The sequence below is a fragment of the Strongylocentrotus purpuratus genome, unplaced genomic scaffold (genome assembly GCF_000002235.5).
Source record: "Strongylocentrotus purpuratus isolate Spur 01 unplaced genomic scaffold, Spur_5.0 spur5_scaffold_11, whole genome shotgun sequence".
In the NCBI taxonomy this organism is placed as follows: domain Eukaryota; kingdom Metazoa; phylum Echinodermata; class Echinoidea; order Camarodonta; family Strongylocentrotidae; genus Strongylocentrotus; species Strongylocentrotus purpuratus.
The window spans coordinates 22,757,095-22,779,572 of record NW_022145596.1 but is presented as its reverse complement, the minus strand read 5'-3'; the positions used below and the strand labels follow the sequence as shown (position 1 = coordinate 22,779,572).

The 22,478-nt window shown below is 38.8% G+C and overlaps 1 protein-coding gene across 1 annotated transcript; it reads left to right on the top strand.

Moving 5' to 3' along the window:
- Nucleotides 1-205: 205 nt before the first annotated feature.
- LOC580284 (UDP-glucuronosyltransferase 2C1) lies at nucleotides 206-22,470 on the top strand. Its single transcript, XM_030980916.1, has 4 exons — nucleotides 206-1,183; nucleotides 8,987-9,221; nucleotides 17,755-17,974; nucleotides 21,914-22,470. Exons 1-4 carry the CDS (start codon nucleotides 341-343, stop codon nucleotides 22,296-22,298), a joined length of 1,683 nt encoding a protein of 560 aa, XP_030836776.1. The 5' UTR covers nucleotides 206-340; the 3' UTR covers nucleotides 22,299-22,470.
- The last annotated feature ends 8 nt before the right edge of the window (nucleotides 22,471-22,478 follow it).

Here is a 22,478-nt window from a genome sequence, read left to right as displayed (position 1 = left end):
CCTGGATCCGCGCCTGGCTGTCGATCGTGCGAAAAATCAGACTTTGAAAAGATAAATATAATATGATATATAAATACTCCAATAAAAATACACCCAATGAGAAGCAAGTAAATTGCCCTTTGTTCACTTTCAGTATCAATATCACCTCGAATATAAAATATGGGAAATACAAAATTAGGCCCCGTATCCTATACAGACGATACTGTTGTCTCGTAAGACCCGCATGCAGTAAAGAACGCACTGAGTACACTAATTCAAATTTCCTCTGTCATCACGTTCGCCTTCTCTCATAGATCTTATATCCTCAGTAGCCAGACGAGAATTCGTCCTACAAACGAACATGCCTACCCGCTCTCTCGGCTTTTTTCTCCTCGCTTGTCTTTTACAATGTAGATTATCGTACGAAGCTCGTATCTTACTGACGACGGGAACAAACTTCGGCAGCCATTTCTCAGTTTTTTCGACTGTCGGGCATGCCCTGGTCGACCGAGGTCATACAGTCACAGCGTTCATTAGCGATGCCTATGCCGAGAAGGCAAACGACCCGCGCCTTGAACACCTCCAAATCGAAGCCTTTCACGATAGCAATGGAGAAGCCACTAGGAAATATTCGGACGCATTTACCAAGCATCTTATGGATAAAAAGTCATCTGGATTTACCCGATTTTTTAAATGGATGCCACCGAATCTCTATTCCTCCATCGAAAGTTGCAAGGACATGATCAATCATTTTGAAAAGAAAGAGCACCACTATGATCTGGTCTTGTTGGATGGACACAGTTCCTGTTCAGTCTTTCTTGCAAGTCGACTAGCAATTCCCTACGTTCTTCTCATTCCAAGTGGCATTAAACCTAGCCTAGCTCGACGTCATGGGATCCCGGACACCACCTCTTACTATCCCGAAATGTCGACGGGGTTGTCGTACCGCATGACTTTCTCGCAGCGTGTCTCCAACACCGTCAGCGGCCTCGTAGCCGACATCGCGATCTTCTTCGAGTACGACGCTCTTTCTTTTCTACTGAGCATGCGTTATAACATCACGAAGTCAGTTCGTAACCTCGTGTCAAATGCTCAACTCATTCTTATAAACTCTGACTTCTCGGTGGATTATCCATTTCCCTTATATCCAAATGTTGTTACAGTAGGGGGGCTTACTACTCGTCCAAAACAACCCTTAAGTGAGGTAAGTGGTATGATCTTACACCGAATCTCATGTTCACGTATCCTCTCTGAACGTCGGAATTTTCACAATTCTATTGTAATTATATTTTTCTAATTAGTTTTCCAGTTGCTTTCCGTTAACTAAAAGACATCATCATTAATGTCATTAATATATTATCGCAATGATTTTTCGAGCAAACTAAATTTGATATTTTCAAACACCTCATTCATCACTTTTTGGAAATCATTGTGCGGACTTTACAATGACACATTACGTAATGACCACATGACCTAAAGGCAATAAAAGAGGGTATTGAATTTGGCCTGAAGTTGATTTCGTGACAGTTTTTATGATCATAAATATTTATTTCACATTAGTGTGTATCAATCATCAATCCACAAAGATGTTTACCACCAACAAAGGCTGGACAAATGTTAATATTTTACAAACGCATAAACAAGTTGCCATTCGTCTTTAGCACAATTTAAAAACAAACACTTGCAAATTATTATTCAATAAAATCTGAGAATGTATACTAATATCTAGATCTATCAGGAATAAATCATTATCAAAATAATTCTATAAATTGGGGTAAACAAAAAAAAAATCCAACGTTATGAGTGACAGTGTATATTAAAGCTGATTGCGTAAAATCCGGTCGCAAAGATTTTCGAAAAATCAATCTAAGACAAATTCAATACCCTTGGCCACTTTCTATCTAAAATCTAAAACAACGCTTTCGGTTGTTTTATTCGAAAATGAGCTTACTCCAAACAATTTCGTTAAGAATAAATAAACATATTGATTTTATTGAAATTTGGACTGCATCATCTACATCGAAAAACATAGTTTAAGGTGACTCGGTAACACTGTTGAAGGTTGATTTAAAAAAGATTGTATGAAATATTACTTATTATATTCCTTCTACTGTATTAACCCTCTAACATTCTAAAAAATCCTGAAAAAAATTATCAAACTTCAAAGATATTCATGGTTTTCTTTGAAGGCGTCACAGTGCCACACCCTCTATTGACAGTAAATTCTCCCAGCCGTTTTTTAATGCAAATAAGAGCTTTTAAAAATCTTCTACATTTAAATGTCTAGAATGATATAGAGCCAATTCATTGCTTCGTGACCATTTACATTCACCTAAAATGTAATTAAATTGTAATAATATATATATATATATATATAGTTGAGAGGATTAAGGAATCGATCAGATCAGTGTTCCTCAATTGTTATCACTTTTTATGGTCTGTTTTCACTCAAACTTTTAGATTATCTTTAATTGTACATCTAGCATTGAAGTCACTACCTTAGCACCCTTTTCTCTCATCTGAACAATGTTACAAACTCCCTTTAAAGGAAACCTCCCATCTCCCTGCTCAGACCCGGAAATAACTGGAGCTATTTTGAGAGATTAAAAGTATTCTTGCCAAGTAATATAAACAATTCCCAACTAAACCGTATGTTAGAGGTTTTGAGCAAGAATAATGTACAGTTTCTCAGCACGACATGGCCATCGCCGTTTCTTGATAGCATGATGGTTTTTAAAAGATAATTTATGATAGGCTAAGATCCCATTTACTGTTGATTTACTGGTCAGTAGTAGTGAAGACAGCTTTTGCGACCTTAGCAGTGATTTCCACAAACAGGATGGCAGTGAGAAGAAAGAATGAAAATGAAACTAAATACAGATTAAATTTATCTCATCCAGTTGATTTAATAAAATTACATTACTTTTTACACATATTATTTAGGGCTTAAACATTTTTATGGACTCTGAAGGCTTATTGCCAGTAACACGATTCTCGGCACCCATATATCTCTATTTTTTAATACAGATTATATTTTCCTCATCCAGTTGATTTAATCAAATTACATTAGTTTTTACACATAGTATTTAGGGCTTAGACATTTTTATAGACTCTGAAGACCTATTGCCCGTAATACGATTCTCGGCAGTCATGATATCTTTTTTTTTTTCTTCGCCGGACGCCTGCAACTGATGGGGAGGGGTGCACGCCGGCTTGAATTTTGTACACTCCTGAAGATAGACAGGTTACCTAGACTGAGTGATATATTTCTTTTGAAAAAGAAAAAGACATTTAAATTGAATGTAAGCCCTCTGTGCATATTCATCAAACAAACGTGCGAACTAGAGAACAATTAAAAGGAGCCAACTTCATCAAAATAAACTAATGCTTCCTTCCCAAATGTCCATGTCCGGTATACGGTGTGTTTTTTTGCGTAGCGACAGGAAATTTAAATCAAGAGCAGCCAACTTCTGATAAAAGTAAAACGAACTAATAATTTGTGACGTTTTTCACCCTTTTTATTCTTACAAGGATCCAGGGTACCAATATCACATGGAGATAATTTCTCCTTTAATGTCCCCATATGTGTATATCAAAAGAATACAACTGGAATAGTTTTGCACTCAATTTTAAGACGTGGTCCCATATAAAATGTATGTACAACACCTGCCAATGTGTACGTGTATCACCAAGACTGAGTAAATATGCCACCATTTTGATGATTCCCAAAATCATATAGTGAGTCGAAAATTATTTTAGTCCAAGCGCATGCGAATGTGAATTCGGCGTAGCTCCTTAAGTCGCAAATTCATGTGATAATGGACATAGTTTCTAAATATCATTTCAAAATTGAAAAATGCAGGTGACCGCCATTTTAAGCTACAGCTTCAACTTAATGGCCACAAGAAAGGAACCTGTTTGGGCGACCAAACTTATAATACATATAATCAGAAAGATATTAATCATAACAGCCACAAAGTATAGAAAATTATTTTGGTTTAAAGGCATGAAATGAAAAGCGTTAAGTTTAAATGTATATAGTTTAAGTGTAAGTCTTTGGGAGTATAAATGGCTTTCGTGAACACCACTGTTCTTGAACTTTGACGTGTATAATGTACATCAGCGGAATAGAATGCATCGGAAAACCGGAAATTGGTCCAATATAGGAAAAGAAAGTTCAAAGGTCAAAAGTATTATTCGTATATGGACCATAATGAAAGACCACATTCTTTGGAATAGCGCATATTACATTTTCTTGTATAGGCCTACATTTTGCTTTAAAATTGGACGTAAGTTCCTTGGCTTGACTTTTATTTTGCAGGTAATATAGAATGAAACTTTTATTGACATAATAACAATTGCAAAGTCCATGGTTTTAACTCAACTCCTGACATGATGCGTGTTCAGCACAAAAACATAGTCATAAAAAACATAGCCCATAATGAATCATGTCATTTTGAACTCGACGGAGAATGTCAACGAACTTTTGAACAGTAATGCGTACGTGCTTCTTCCTCTCTCTTAGTCATAACTCCCAGCGCTCTGCGCATTTAAGTACTGATGAATCGCTTCCGGTGTTACGATGGGTACTTATACTTCCATACAAAGAAACGGGTACCGTTATAATTTCCCTCCGAATATCGCACTATTACGATAGGTAAGAGCAGTTCGTTTGGTCTGCACACAAATCCATGTTGAAAACAAGCCCAACCCTCACAGATATTGTACTCACGTATACAAACGTGTATATTATGCAATATAGCCTCAACCTACGAAACAGTAAATTTTAATAGGCCTATATCGAAGATAATTATGAAAATAGAAATAATGCAACAGACTGACACAAGACAGTGTCATTATGTGTGAGCTTTCTGAAGAATTGTTACCTTTAAAATGATGGCTCTTTAAATGCCCTCACGTTCGAAATGATAAGATGTAGCATGCGCATAGTCCCAAATTTAGTGTGCAAGGTGCATGCATGTGAATTTCAGCAATATTCAGTAAATTTCTTTTCATTTTGATGATTTCGATGATAGAGGTGTCGTGCTCTAGTGGATACGTCACCAGGCTATGGATCACATGGCTCGCGGTTCGAGTCCCGCCGCATCACCCAGGTGATGTAAATGGGTACCCGGTAAAGGAAGAAATTCCTTAGCGCCTTATTATGGCGACTCAGCTACAGGGTCCACTCGCTATACATAAGGACTACAATATTCATAAGGACCGTTATTCTTAGGGACCGCTATTCATAATTTGAGAAAAGGGTCATTATTCATAAGGACCGCTATTCATAATACGAGAAGAGGGTCGCTATTCATTATATGAGAAGAGGGTCGCTATTCACCCTCTTCTCGTAATATAAATAGCGACCCTCATTTCGTATTATGAATAGTGGTCCTTCACGTAAAGGGAGTTGCACGTTTTGAAAAGCGGTCCTTATGAATAGCGGCCCTTATGGCTAGAAAAGTTACCCCTAGCTACAGTCGGGGTACTACTATGATACTCAATCGCTGTAGAGTATATTCATATACAGTAGCTGTGCTATATAAATTGACCTCTCATTGTTATTATTCACAAACCTCATGGTAGGCCTATACACCAGTGGTTGATTATATTACATAATCAACCCTTTCCAATTACTTTCCGGCAGTTTCTTTAGGAATGTAATCGGATTACCTGGGCCCCGTCTTACAAAGAGTTGATATTAATCGCAACTAATTCATAAGAGATAGGGGACTACAAACTTGCGATTGATTTGGATTAATCACAACTCACTATAAGACGGGGCCAGAACTCAACATAGAGTATCAGACGATCGGTCAAGATTTGTAAGGTCAAGTGGTAAGGCGAGATGGGTCAGGACTTAGGACCATTTTTGAAGTAGTTTTTCTCACACTTGCGGCTTATAATTAAGGTCGATAGTCTATGGGTGCTGGTCAATTACCAAATGGTTGATGTATGATTGATCGAGGAGTTACTTTAATAGCCTTCATTTTTTGTATAACTTCACAAAAGAATAACAGAAATAAATCAGAATTACATGCATGGTATGGCTCAATGGACTCCATGGAAAATAATCGAATTGCAAATGAAGTGGAATCGTGGAATATTAATATTAATTACCGTCTATACTATAATGTTATATTAAGATATTATGAACATGAAACAACATTTCCTGAAGAAAAGAAAAAAGCAAAGCAAAATAAAAACAAACCATTCATTCATTACAAGGATAGGCCTACCAAATACTTTGTATATGTTCCTACATGTTCTTACGTATTCTTTGTTGCTGTTATGAGTTTATGTTCATGATTTTGTTATTATTATGTTTTCATTTTTTGTATTTTGTATTTTTTAATTCTATCGTTCCTCATGGAAGACCACCATTATTGTTGATAATGAGTCACCCTGTCTAAATATCAGAAATAAATAAATGAATAAATATTAGGGCGTATCCAGACGTTAAGACACGTTAAGACGTTAAGACACCATTTTTCTTGAGAGCCATGGGCCCCGTCTCATGAAGAGCTGCGATGGAAACTTGATATTGACATCAAGTTTTATAAGACGAAGCCCTTGGTCTCGTTCAAAATGATTATTACGGAAAGGAAAAATTAGGTCTTTGATAATGTGTCTGTATTTTCATTTTTTTTTTCAAGGGGAAGGGGGTTTGGAAAGTTGTCATGAGGGACTATTTGCCCCTTGACTACCTCCAAATACGTCATTAGCTCGCTGTATGACACTTTACAGTTATAATTCAAATATAACCCCCAATTACTGTCATATTTTATGCTCTTGTCAGAAAACTCTAATCAAATCATTGCTCTAGAAAACAGTTGTCTGTATTTTTACACGGTTCTGATATTCAACCTTGTTTCGATAACGGTGTTTCTTAATAAAGAATTTGTCCCGAAAAATGAAAAAAATTGCCTCTTTTGAAACTTTGTTTGGTTCATGCAGTCTTGAATATAGGAAATGTCCACGGAACAATAGTCTCTGGAGTATCTCATCTCGACCTCGTCACGTAGGAGAAAAAAGAAGATTTTTTTATTTTTAATAATTTGTGATTTGTGTCATTATTTGTATGTCAGTTTTGATTTTAAAAAAGCTTTAGAAATGTCTCATGAAAGGAATCATTGTCAAACTTCGACAAGAAATAGCAGAAATTTTTTAACCAAACATTTGTTTGAGTAGTCCTGTAAAAACGATGTGTGTGTGCAGAGCATGTGGTTTTCAGCATGGGTGAAAATCGTTTCATTTTTAGAATTCCAAAACTTGACAGTGCATATGTCAGTTATCATGTACTAGAATCAACATTCTCTATCACGCCTAGATCCCTGTTTATTAATGTAATTCAATAATAACCCCTGCTACTTAATTGCAATTTAATTTACCTGCTTTACATAATAGCGTCTCTTTACATGTAGATAGAATCCACTTTGCACACATTAATTGTTGCTATGTCTGGCAAAACTCTGCCAAAACGTTTAGATGTTAGAAGAAACCTATCTTCAAGAAGTATGATCCAGACAGTTTCATTCACAATGCAATGTTATATGAGCGGCATGCAGTATACTGGATTTTGTCTTTGATTGTGTATAAGTCATTAGATCTCATATTACAGAACTCGTTCTCGCTTCAACTGATACTAAACACCCTAAATAATTATACTGATGTTGCCTTGTTCTTGCAAAGATCATTATTATCGTCGCTAATATAATTGTTATGGGCAGAGGAAAAGAAACTTCTCTCATATACACAGTTAACAGCTGAATTACCAGGTTTTGTAATTTTTAAGTATGTGAAAATTGATGTTTCCTGAGAATGCGACCTGTTAAAGCCTACATCAAAAATTATTCAACAAAGGCCCTAATTCAACTCGTCCATCCCTTATTCTTCAGTTACGAAAAAAAAAAACACACACACACAAAACAAAAAACAAAGTTACAAGGGGTATGAATAACTTAGTTGTTAATTGAAGGAAGGAGGCGAGTTGGCTCAGTCGGTAAAGCGTCTGCCTGTCGAACCAAAGATCCCGGGTTCGACTCCCATCCAGGCGGATGACTGAAGTCTGCGTTGTACGTTAAAAACCCATTGCACTATTCGTATAAGAGAAGGGGGGAAACCCCGGTGTAATGGTCCACCTGCACACCCCAATCAGGCCGAGTATACGGCATCTGCAAGAATCTTCAGTATTGAAGGAGGCAGATTATCTTGAAGAAGAAGAAGAAAAGCTGCATTTACATGTGCCTGAGTAACTTCACATGTACAAATTGTGTGCTTAAAATGTACTAAGTAAGCCACTACACAAATCTATCACAAATTTGGTTTTGTCTGCCAAATAATTTATTTAAGGTATTGGCGATAATCCAGGGATCACTCATCACTCATGGGAGATATTTCCTGGATTGTCAAATTGGCAATCGGCAAACGGTTAAATAATTAGTCTACAGGTAGATGGGGGATCAGGTTCAAGGCACCCCTTCCCCCTCCCCTCTAATACTTCTAGCATGATTTGATTACAATTTGATTACATTTTGATCACACGTTTCTTGTTGGAAACGGACACAAAGTAGCTTAAAACTAAGTGAATGAGCAGCAATATGAAGAAATTTGAAGAAACAAAACTGGTTCGAACGATTCAGAGCTGTATGAAAGGACTAGTGTATTTAGAAGTATTTTTGAAGGATAATATTAAAATGTTACTTTGTTGAATTATTTTTTTTATTAATAATGATTGATTTGATTTAGTCCTCAATTTTTTCTTAAAATGTCAAATCAACATTATAACAGGGCTGAGGATTGCCATCTTTTTCATAATGAGAGATGAACAATTATAAAAGACTGGATTCACCCTTCGACTGTTACATCCAGGGTGTTAATTTACCACATTGATAATGTCGTTATTCTTCGGCTCTGTTAAGCGTTGACATAACGGTAAGTTGTTTTTTATCATTTAGAATGAAACTCTATTTCGTTGTGTTTTATCTTTTTTGTTTATGTACAGACATGGGAGGAACTTATGGCTTCCTCTGGACAACACGGTGTGGTGCTATTCACACTGGGGACCTATGCTGGCTCTGCTGCAACGCTACCATTGTGCGAGATGGAGAAATTGTCTCGGGCATTCAGTGTTGTACCCCAGCGCGTGGTCTGGCAAATGAAGGGAGAGCCACCCCCGTCATTACAGGTCGGCGAGAACACGCGAATCGTGCCATGGATGCCCCAAAATGACCTGCTAGGTAAGTGGGCTTTGTTGGCACTGCATGCATCCTAGGCTTCCGCTCCCCGACAGCCCTGCGACAAAGAAGCTGGCTAGGTTGAATGAGCCATATCCCTGCATGCTCAAGAAAGGAGTGTACTACTTGTTGCCCGGCGAGATCGGGCTATAATGTTGCCTCCTACACTTTTGCTAGCAGGGGAGATTATATGACCAGGGCCCCGTTTTATAAAGAGTTGATATTAATCGCAACTATGTACAAACGCGATGCAAACTTGCGATTGATTGGAGGACCTACGATTGATTTTGATCGATTGCAACTCTTTGTAAGACAGGGCCCAGGCATAAAAAAAAATATTCCAAAATGAATGCTCAACCTATCTGCATCAGCAGGTGAAAGGAACACTGTAATGATTTGCTGCTCAAGTCTACCCTCATATTAATTTGTTTTTTATAGAAAATGAGAGAAACAGGTGAGTGAAAGTTTGAGCAAATTTTGATTAAAAATATTTAAGTTATTGATGACGGGATGGATTTCTTTCATACAGGGGTTTGATATAAAACAACACATTTGCAACGATTTTATTTCGGGTTATTGTATGACTGAAAATTTTCTTTATGGCAAAAATATATTTGTTCTGAATTTGTAGTACCTAGCAAGTAGGAGGGGAGCTCAAAAGATAATAACTTTCTTATTTGTAATTAAATTTTGCTTAAACTTTCACTTACCTATTCCTCTCATTTTCTACTTTTATTTATAAAAAAAAATTCATATCAGGGTGAACTTTCCCTTTAATACTTCTAAATCATCTCGGTCACCTATTCACTATCTTCACCTGATTGACAAAACAAGAGAAGGGGTCATATCTTTCATAGGTGAAACGGGATAACTATTTCGACAAAAGTGATCATGTCCAAAATAACGAACAGTGTATTATATACTCTATTCACAACTATGCCAAAGCCTTTCATTTCGTCGACAATTTCTAGCATGAGACAGGAACAGCTCTTTCAAACAGGTCACTATTGATATCCTCTTTTGAAAAGACAAACTTTCCAACCACCGACATTTCGTTTGGCGTGATAACTGCTAGATCATGTGAGGAGCTTAACTTTCTTATTTGTAATTAAATTTTGCTCAAACTTTCACTTACCTATTCCTCTCATTTTCTACTTTTATTTATAAAAAAAAAAAATCATATCAGGGTGAACTTTCCCTTTAATACTTCTAAATCATCTCGGTCACCTATTCACTATCTTCACCTGATTGACAAAACAAGAGAAGGGGTCATATCTTTCATAGGTGAAACGGGATAACTATTTCGACAAAAGTGATCATGTCCAAAATAACGTACAGTGTATTATATACTCTATTCACAACTATGCCAAAGCCTTTCATTTCGTCGACAATTTCTTGCATGAGACAGGAACAGCTCTTTCAAACAGGTCACTATTGATATCCTCTTTTGAAAAGACAAACTTTCCAACCACCGACATTTCGTTTGGCGTGATAACTGCTAGATCATGTGAGGAGCTTAACTTTCTTATTTGTAATTAAATTTTGCTCAAACTTTCACTTACCTATTCCTCTCATTTTCTACTTTTCTTTATAAAAAAAAATCATATCAGGGTGAACTTTCCCTTTAATACTTCTAAATCATCTCGGTCACCTATTCACTATCTTCACCTGATTGACAAAACAAGAGAAGGGGTCATATCTTTCATAGGTGAAACGGGATAACTATTTCGACAAAAGTGATCATGTCCAAAATAACGAAAAGTGTATTATATACTCTATTCACAACTATGCCAAAGCCTTTCATTTCGTCGATAATTTCTTGCATGAGACAGGAACAGCTCTTTCAAACAGGTCACTATTGATATCAGGGGCGTAAATCCGTACCGAGGGGTGGGGGGATGATCGGCGATAGCCATCACATACTAGCACGAGCACACGCGCGCCCACACTAATTTACGCAAGCGCGCGCAATCGCGCACGCACAAACACACAACACACACACAACACACACACACACACACACAAACGAACTCAGTTTCTCGCGCGAAGCGCGGAAGCCTTGACGTTTCCTTTAGTTATTAGAGAAAGCAGACGATTAGGTGTACTGTTCTCGATTCTTGATTCTCGTCTGAATTGAGTTTCCCATTCCCGCGCGAAGCGCGAAAAGCTTAGACGTTTGATTTAATTATTATAGAAAGAAGACGATTCGTTGCACCGTTTTCGACTCTTAATAAGCCCTATTTATCTGAATTCAGTTTCCCCCTCTCGCGCTAAGCGCGGAAGTCTTGACGTTTCCTTAAATTATTAGAAAAGCAGACGATTAGGTGTACTGTTCTCGACTCTTAATTTTAGTCTGAATTCAGTTTCCCCTCCCCGCGCGAAGCGCGGAAGTTTTGACGTTTCATTAAATTATTAGAGAAAGCAGACGATTCGCTGTTCCGTTCTCGACTCTTAATAAGCCCTATTTATCTGAATTCAGTTTCCCCCTCTCGCGCTAAGCGCGGAAGTCTTGACGTTTCCTTAAATTATTAGAAAAAGCAGACGATTAGGTGTACTGTTCTCGACTCTTAATTTTAGTCTGAATTCAGTTTCCCCTCTCGCGCGAAGCGCGGAAGCCTTGACGTTTCCTTAAAATATTAGAGAAAGCAGACGATTGGGTGTACTGTTCTCGACTCTTAATTTTAGTTTGAATTTAGTTTCCCCTTCCCGCGCGAAGCGCGAAAAGCTTAGACGATTGATTTAATTATTATATATAGAAAGAAGACGATTCGTTTCACCGTTTTCGACTCTTGATAAGCCCTATTTATCTGAATTCAGTTTCCCCCTCGATCGAAGCGCGGAAGCCTTAACATTTCCTTAAATTATTAGAGAAAGCAGACGATTGGGTGTACTGTTCTCGACTCTTAATTCTCGTCTGAATTCAGTTTCCCCTTCCCGCACGAAAAGCTTAGACGTTTGATTTAATTAATATAGAAAGAAGACGATTCGTTGCACCGTTTTCGACTCTTAATCCCTATTTATCTGAATTCAGTTTCCCCCTCTCGCGCGAAGCGCGGAAGCCTTGACGTTTCCTTAAATTATTAGAGAAAGCAGACGATTGGGTGTATTGTTCTAGACTCTTAATTCTCGTCTGAATTCATTTTCCCCTTCCCGCGCGAAGCACGAAATGCTTAGACGTTTGATTTAAATATTATAGAAAGAAGACGATTCGTTGCACCATTTTCGACTCTTATTAAGCCCTTTTTATCTGAATTTAATTCAATTCATTCAATATAAACAACAAATTAATTTATTCATAGACCTACACAAACATCACATGCATTGCAGCCCTTAAATATCATCCCCTCGTCCCTTAAGTTTTAGGTGCGAACAAATGACAACCACCGAGTAGGACTTGGGCAATGAAACAGTTACCGTATTATTTATCACTCTCAATCAGATGCGTTCACAGTTTTCACACCTCTTAAAAAATGTTTCTGGAATTCATATAATGATACATGTACTGTGTTTATTATTTAAATCTAATGAATTCTTTAATTTCCTTAGCTAAATCCTTTTTCAAATATAAAAATAATAAGAATGTGTACAGGCTTACCTTGAAATAACCGAAGAGACAAGCGGCCACTGTAAGTCTTGAACACGCCAGGTCTGGAACTTCAGTCTTCATCTACCCCCCCCCCCCCCACACACTCCGGGGTCGGAGGGACCGCATGCGTGTTCCTAAAATCTCCAGGAAAGGGATATTTTTTCGCTCGACATAATCCGGCCCGAGAATTGTAAAAAACAAGGGGGTGTATTTGACTTTTCACCCGGAGATGTCTTTAAAAAAAGGGGGTGGGTTTTTCTCTCTCTCTCTCTTTGGACTCCTGAGAAATGTAAAAAGGGTGTTATAAAATATCTTGAATATAATAGAAAAAATGGTCGAATCCCGGGATCAAATTCATGAAACTCCTGCTAGCTTTGAAAGCTCATTCAGGATTATTTCATTTTGAAAAGTAAAAACATTGGCCCCCAGCCCCCCAGTCCCCCTCGATTGACTAGAGCTCACCTGAAATGGGGGGGGGGGGGGGGGGTGGTACACTTAGCAGTGTTTGCGGATTTGGGGGGGGGGGGGTCTCCAAGGCAGGAAAAGCCAGCGAAAAGCCGGCGAAAGGGGGATTCAGAAATGTTGGCAGTCCTGGGGGGGGGGATAGATAGGGGGTGCTTTCAAAGGAGGGAACGATGCAGCCCCCCCCCCCCCCATCCCCCCGGGATTTACGCCCCTGATAGACAGTGGTACGGACACACACTACAGTTTGAGTCAAACAAAAGTTTACACCTAGAAAATTGCTAATTATTAAAAATATCAGCACTCTTACATAAGATGTATAACAATTTACTGTTCATAGATGATTTTTGAAATAATTTTCTAGATGTAAACTTTTTTTAACTCACACGGTATAACCCCATTGATCTCCATGGGCTTTGCTGGCTTGAACAAAATTATTGTTGTTCTTTAATATTGGGAATTATATAAGTCTATAGATCTGTGTCGGAGTCAAGCCTATACACAAGTGCATGTGTAATGGTAAATCAGACCTAGACAAAAAATGAGAGAACCAACGTTGCTGGATGAAAGGAGTTGCGGCGGGAAAAGATTCTCCAAAACCTTAATTTGGGGGAACTTTTTTCGGTGTAGATTTTAAACTTGGCGGTTGAAATGAACCACGATAATTTCGATCGCTCACTTGCTGAAACAAAAAATTAAGTTTGGTCGGTCTACTTTTATTATAAACTAACCTTTTGTTATATCTGGGTGACATAGCTTTATATTTATTTGATCTACAATACAGGCACGTAGCCACGGGGGGGGGGGGGATAGTGGCACGTGCCCCCTAACTTTTCAAGATCGGTTGAACTTTTTAGACCCCTTTTTTTTACCTCGATCGATTACATTTGTGGTGCCCCCCCCCCCAAAAAAAAAAAACATCAAACTCTGGCTACGTGCCTGCTACAATATCACCACTGCAACAGAAAAGGGGAGGGGGAGTGGACGGAGGAAGGAGTATTTTGAGAGATGGATCACTGCAATATGTGGCCAGCAATGTAAATGCATAAAAGAGACTGTATATGCTAATGTTTGAGGTAAAGAATTAACGAAGAACTCCTGTCGTATACAATCTGCATGTAAATTCATTTTGTCGGGTGTGTTTTGGAGGGAGGGGTGGGAAAAACTGCAATAGCAATGACAAAAAACATCAACATTTGAATCAATAATTAAGGTTCTGTATCCAGGCGCGTACGCAGGATTTTTTGAAGGGGGGGGGGGGTTTAACATTTTTAAATCGGGCCGAAAATTTCGCAACGACTCAGCCAGCGCTGAATAAGCGCGGGGGGGGGGGGGAGGAATAAGAGGACACTTTTTTTGTGTGAAAAATTTGACATTTTGCTCAGTTAGGGGGGGGGGTAAGGTCAACATTTTTAGGTCAGCCATTGGTATAATTTTTTTGTTGTTATAATTAAACAAAAATTAAACAATTAAAAAAATCAAGGGGGGGGGTTTTCATCCAAAATACACACATTAAAAATACCAAGGGGGGGGGGGTTCAACCCCCCCCCCCCCCCTGCGTGCGCGCCTGTCTGTATCATTCACCATTATTTTGATTATTGCATACCGATTTCGCCCGTCAAAGTTAGCGCATTCAACTTCATTTTACTTCCACAACATTAACCGTTACATGAACCCTTACAGGTCTCATGTTTTTATGGGTTTATTTACATAATAAAATTTAAAAAAAGGATTTCTTCTTTAAAATAGCAGAAATTTATGCAGTTAAATCTGGAGTACGTGTCATTAATCGTTCTTCAAATACGACCACATGATAATAATTGATAAATTCAAGGCCCTGGTCAAGGTTATTACAATCCACTTCAGACTATGCCCTTTTGGTATCTATATTTTAACAATAATAGTTACATGAACCCTTACACATCAAATGTTTTTTATGGGTTTATTTTCATAAATTTATTATTTTTTCGTTTTAGTATAGCAGGAATTTATACCATAAAATCTGGAGTAGGCCTACGTGTCATTAATCGTTATTAAGATGCGACCACATGATACTCAATAGCTAATCAAGTATTTTGAGAAAGAAAAAACACAGGAGGAATTAACGTAGAAAAGTATCTTGCGAAAGGAACTTTTAAGAGAAATCGGAAGGGAGAAATGAAGAGAAGAGGAAAACAGATAATGATATATATAGAGAAGGAAACATCTCTATGTATTCAAGAAAGAAATGAAGACGGGAGGGGAGGAAGAAGTTAGCCACAGTATAATAGTAGAAGTAGTAGTAGTAGTAGTAGTAGTAGTAGTAATAGCAGCAGCAGTAGTAGTAGTAGTAGTAGTAGCAGCAGCAGTATAGTAGTAGTAGTAGTAGTAGTAGTAGAAGTAGTAGTAGTAGTAGTAGTAGTAGTAGTAGTAGTAGTAGTAGTAGTAGTAATCAGGCGCGTACGCAGGGGGGTGGGGGTTGAACCCCCCCTTCAACTTTTTTTTTAATCACAAAAACAAAAATATCGATCGGCCAATTTTTCAAATTTCGGGACACACACACACACACACACACTCGTAACCCCCCCCCCCCCCCCCCCCACTTATTCAGCGGTTGGCTGAGTCGTTGCGAAATTTTTGGGACCAACAAAATATAAATATATGATTTTTTTTGGGGGGGTCTCCAAGGCAGGAAAAGCCAGCAAAAAGCCGGCGAAAGGGGGATTCAGAAATGTTGGCAGTCCTGGGGGGGGGGGGGATAGATAGGGGGTGCTTTCAAAGGGAGGGAACGAGCATACTCGTACCCTAAATAACACTGAGTGGGGGGGGGGGGAAGCCGGGCATATACTGTACATGATTGCACTTTTTAAAGGGAAAGTCCACCCCCAAAATAAGTTTGTTTCGATAGAGGCAGAATAATAAGAAAATCAGGTGAGTGAAAGTTTGAGCAAATTCTGAATGAAAATAAGAAAGTTATGAATTATTGAAGTTGTGATCAATCAAATACAAATTGGCAACTCTGTGACTTATTATACGAGCTCTCTTTCATTTGCTTTGTGCATAATATTTCATAAAATCATGTTTTCTTCGTTATTGATGACGGAATATATATTTGTTCCTTGCAGGGGGAGTATAGAAACATATTTGCAATTATTATATTTAGGGTGCATGTATGGTTGAAATTTTTCTTGAGGGAAAATGAAAATTTTAGATTTTTTTAGTACTGAGCAAATGAAAGTTGAGCTCGCATGATACGTCATAGAGTTGCCAATTTGTGTTTGATTGATCACAACTTCAATAATTCATAACTTTCTTATTTTCATTCAGAATTTGCTCAAACTTTCACTCACCTGATTTTCTTATTATTCTGCCTCTATCGAAACAAACTTATTTTTGGGGTGGACTTTCCCTTTAAGCGCTCGCGCGCTAGCGCACTTTACGTCTAGGCTATAATAATACCTTGCAAAATAACGAAAAATTATTCTGAAGTTTATGAAGTGCTTGTTCGCGCACGTCGTGTTACTACTCTTAATGATCAAGACATACTGTATATGTGTAGGCTATACAGTTATACATACATTAAAAAAAAAACCCTCATTTATCATGCATTATGCTGTCATTTGTTTGTCTTCTTTTTCTTCCTTTTTTTTCTCTCTTTTTTTTGTAATCTCAGGGGGGGATGATTGTACAGGCCATCCCCCCTACTTCAAGCCAGGGGGGATGCAGCCCCCCCCCCCCATCCCCCCGGGATTTAGGCCCCTGATTGATATCCTCTTTTGAAAAGACAACTTTCCAACCACCGACATTTCGTTTGGCGTGATAACTGCTAGATCATGTGAGGAGCTTAAAGGCCTGGCTTGGTGCCCTATACGGTTATACGTGTATCTCTAAACGCATGTGTGTTACGTCAATAATATATACATAGTTTCACTTTAAATATTAAATGTAGCTTGCAACACAGTATATAGAGATACGACTGCCATGAGAGGCCTGGCTGTTTTATAGGCTCAAGGGGACGTGCACATCCTCAAGAGCCAACAGCCAGGCCTCGAATATGAAAGCAGTCGATGTGTCTTTTATATACCGAATGGACACAAAAACGTACCAAGAATTCTTACCTTATCCTTTTCTTTAGTAAAGATTGGTTAAAACATCACGGAAAATTTGAGACACTGTCTGTCAATCTTCGCTAGAAAGATGACTGAATGTTACCGAATCATTTCGGAATCGCAGACAAAAAGCACTGTAAGGCATCCGCGCTAGCACAGATAATTTTAACACGTAAACCAATAGGGATCGCAGCAAAATTTAACTATTTTCCCGGTACCCGGAATCTTGCGGGAATCTCATTCATGAACTATTGACCATTACTGGCATTGTTCTTTTCTTTACGAGAATGGCTAAAATCACTGTAGACCAATCAGATGGCTAGATTTCTAAAGAGAGGTAAGCCTATATAACATATTTATTTTGTGTTTGAATCTCTCCGTGACCGCCTCACAACCACAGGTGACCCCAGACTAAAGGCACTGGTCTTCCACGGCGGCAACAACGGCATGTACGAGGCCCTCTACCACGGGGTACCTATGGTGGTCTTGCCGCTCATCTTCGACCATCCCGACGTCGCCGTCCGGATCGTCGACCGCGGGATGGGCATCGCAGTCAACTTCTTCTCGTTCACCAGCGAAGAGTTAACGAAAGCCATCAACGATGTCATCAATAATTCGAGGTTAGAGAGGAGAGACTGATACGATGATAGTGATAATAATTATAGTAAAATACTAGTATTAATGAAAGTAATAGTAATAATGATAGTAATAATGTTAACGACATAAATATTTTGAAATGTTAATAATAACCATAATAATAATAATACTATCACAAGAATAGTTATAATATTAATAGTAATAATGATAACAACGATAGACAATGTTCAAGCTTGTTTTTAATTTTTTTCCATATATTTTTTTCTTCTTTCAATTAATTATAGTATCCAACTATTTATTTTCTTATACATCATTCGTTTATTAACTAAAACAATAATAATAATTGTCCAGATAATAACACCATGATAATAATTAAGCATACAAGTCGATTACAACAAGGGATATATTAATTTATTTCATAATTCTTTGTATGAAGTATACTGGAACATGTACACCTAAGTGAAAAGTGGCATTTGTCGAATCATGTCTTGCCAAAAGGCCGTGAGTCACGAGCTGGGAAGTTAAGCGAATAACACATTATACCACAACCCCTCTAAAAAGCTAGCCGGATTCAATGCAGAATCTGAGTTGTTACTTTATTACCGCTTTCATTCACCACAGTCATGACATTGGCAGAGCGTGGCTCAAGCCGCATAGAGGGTGAGGGGGCACTTGGCACCATGGGGATGGGGGTTGCGGCCTTACTTGGTGGATGAACTATGCATTTACAAGTCAGCGATCACAGTAGGATGACCTACACACCTTTTCTCTACGTTCCTTTGTCCCCCCCCCCCTTTTTTTTAAATATAAATTAAAACACAACCAATCATTGAATATGGAATAAGAAATCATGCCATTTCATATAAAATAATACATAGTTACAACTTGAAAGAGACTGTTCAGGTTTGGTTCTGGATGAGCTCCAATAAATATAAATGGAAATTGTCCACATTTGTTAACAAAAGAAAGCGTTTAGTCGAGAGAGCTTCCCAAGTATTTATTTTGTCGTGTTTGTTTCGCTATTTATTTCTCTATTTGTTTCGCTATTTGATCTGAAGAGGGGGCATACCCTTGTACCCCTGTAGCTAGTAGCTACGTCAATGATTCACCTCTCTCAACCATTAGCTGATTTATTGAAGTTGTTTCTCGTAACTCCCACTACTTATGCCTATACGTATCTTCACGAGCGAAGTACAGTAAATCAACCCGCAACATAGGACAAATAGAAAAAACAGCTCTAGTAGATCATTTACATTTACCTTCGTTCTCCTCTTCCCCTGAGGAAATAAACATGGGAAGAGGCCTCTCCCCCATCTTCTTTTATAACCCGTTTGTATACTCTCGCAAAAGATATTTCTACAAGTACATCTCCGAAATGGTGTCGTTAAAGCCTGGCCAGAGAATGTGGAAGTGTACGCGAGGAAAGTCTCGATTACAAGTATCGTGTGACTACGATATCGAATATAATGCTGTTCCAGCAATTGTTTATTTTACACATGAGTTACAATCCTTTTATATTTTCGTTATTATTTTCAGATCTATTCTTTTTTTAAATAATTTTGAATGTTATCATTACTATTCAGGGGGCACAGGGGGCACGTGCCCCCCCCCCCCCGTAACAAGGGGGAAGGGGGAAGAGGAAAAGGAGAAAAAGGAGAAAAAGGAGGGAAAAAGTAAGAAAAGAAAAGAGAGAAAGAAGCAGAAAAGAGGGAAGAGAGAAAAGGGGAGAGGAGAAAAGGGATGAAGAAAGGGGAAGAGAGAGGAGAGAAAAGGGGGAAAGGAAGAAAGGGGGAAAGACGTAGGAGAGAAAAGGAGGAAAAGGAGAATAATGAAAAAGGAAAAGAAAGAAAGGGGGATGATATTATAAAAAGGTGTTTTTTTTACCGGGAAAGGGGCGGGGGGCACGCAATTTTGTAGTGTGCATAATATGGGGTCCCTCTTGCCAGGCGTGTAGCCCTTCCCCCCCCCCCCCCAAAAAAAAGGCACAAGAAGAACAACAAAAACAGAGATGGAAAAGGGGGGAGGGAAGAGAGAAAAAAATTTAAGTTAAAGGAGAAAGGAAAACAAATGAAAAATAAATTAAACAACAATAGAAGAGAAGTGCGAGAGCAAGAGGAATTGCATTTCTTTTAAAATAATAATGAGATAACAACCAGGGGTGTCCCTAAAAGAGGGCGGTGGGGTGCGACACCCCCCCCCCACCTGTCAGGATATTGGTTGTAAAATTGCGCTGCTGTCGAGGAAAATGAGAAAAGGGGGAGGAGAAAAAAATAAGAGGAAAAGGACAATACAATTTTAAAAAGAAAAGGAAAAGAAAGGAAAGAAAGGAAATAGAATAGAAGAAATAAAAGGAGAAAAGGAAAACAAAGAAGAGAAAGGGGAAACAAAAGAAACGGAGGATGAAGAGAGGAGAGAGAGAAGGGGGTAAGAGCCTGAGAGAAGAGGGAAAATATTTTTCCTACGAACTGTGACTTTTTATCGGACAAAAAGACATTTCTGATAATTCAGACATGATTAAGAGTCGGTACAACGAATCGTCTTCTTTCTCTAATAATTTAATAAAAATTCAAAGCTTCTCGTGGGAGAGGGAAACTGAATTCAGACAAGGATTAAGAGTCGAAAACAGTACAACAAATCGTCTTCTTTCTCTAATAATTAAATGAAACGTCGAAACTGAATTCAGACAAGGATTATTAAAGAGTAGAAAACAGTATGACGAGTCGTCTTCTTTATCCAATAATATTGAATGAAACGTCAAAGATTAAAAAAGACAACCGAACCGGTCACCAATAGAAGTACACGCCGTGAAACAGAATAATTAGAGAGAGAGAGAGAGTGTGTGTGTCAGCCCGGTAGCCACGGGGGGGGGGGGGGGGGGGGTTGCACGGGGGGTTGCCCCCCAAAAAAATCCAAGATCGGTTGAAATTTTGTAGACCCCTCGATCAATTACATTTCATTTTCGTTTCATTTCGTTTATTTCCATTTCCAACATGTATGTGCCCTCAAACAGCAAACTCTGGCTACGGCCCTGGTGTGTGTAGCAACATAACCCCCCCCCCTGAATCTGGTCTGCAAGCACAGACTCTAATTTGACACTTTATCAACAAATCATTGTGCCTTGAGAGAAGCCTAGCCCAGCTAATTACATGGCCTATGGTAGTCGTATAATGCAGACTCACATTTACGACTGACCAGGGTTTGTGCTTGCAGACTACCCTGAATCCGCCACTGATAACGTGGTATAACTTTGAAAGTAAATGTTAAGGTGACGCCCCTTGCCCAGACCTACCCCCGCTCCCCCGCCGCTGACGCCTTGCTCCATCGTTTTTCATATATTTCACCCCATGCGGTTTTGTGCCCCCCCCCCCCGGAGAAATTCCTGGATCTGCCACTGATTAGTAATAGCAATTTTCCGGGAGGGGGGAGGGATCAATTCGTCCCTTTTTTCACGAAGTGACGGTAATGAGGAAAATTGCATATAATTTCAGTTTTTTTGTTGTTGGACATCATTCACTAACATCTTAAACCTCACAACATTTCGAATCACAATAATTTCTTATTATGTCACTATGACGATGACGTAAACAAGAAAATACCTAGTAAAAGGATTTCCTGTTTTCACGAAGTGACGGCTTAGTACGGCTAACTTTCTTTTAATTGCGCGCTCATCCGGCACTTCGTGAAAATAGGGACGAATTATCGTTTTGTTGACAAGAACAAAGAATTCTGTAGGATTTATCCTTTCACCACTTTGTAGGTGACTAAACTATTTTATCTGTAGTTACAACGAACAACACAAATGTTAATTTATATCGACGTGTAATAATCAAACCATCAGTTCATGTATCAAATGAAAAGCATCGGACAGGGATGACTACCCGGACAAGGATGCATCCTTTATAAGGCTTGACGAATCAAGATTTAATCACTATGTTTTTGATCTATCTAATATTGTTCCACAGCTACAAGGAGAACGTACTTCGATGGTCGTCCATCTTCAAGGCCAATCCGCAGCTTCCCATGGAGAGAGCTGTATTCTGGATCGAGCACGTCCTCAAGTACGGCGGCGACTACCTCCGCACATCTCGGACTGAGCTCTACTTCTGGCAGGTCTGGTCCCTCGACGTCTACGCCTTTCTCCTCCTCATAGTCTATCTGTGCTACCGGGTTCTCAAGTTCATGTATATCCGGCAGTATCATCGCATTCTATCGAGCGGTTGCTGTCTCATCGTCGGTTATCCGCTCCGGAAGCTTTGTCCCGGTCTCAGATTCCGACTCAACATGAGCGGTAATGTGGGGATGCGTTTCTGGGGAACACGCGGGCCTCGGAACAACGGAAAAGTTTGATATTTAAATAGCTTCTCTTTCTCTTTCTCCCCTCTCTCTTTCTCTCTCTCTCTCTCTCCCTCCCCCCCCCCCCATCTCTTTCTCTTTGGGCGTCTTTCGAAACACCAAAGTTATGCTCTTATGGATTATTACCGTGCTTGATGTATTTTTTCTAAGGTAGTTGTACACCAATACTTAAAG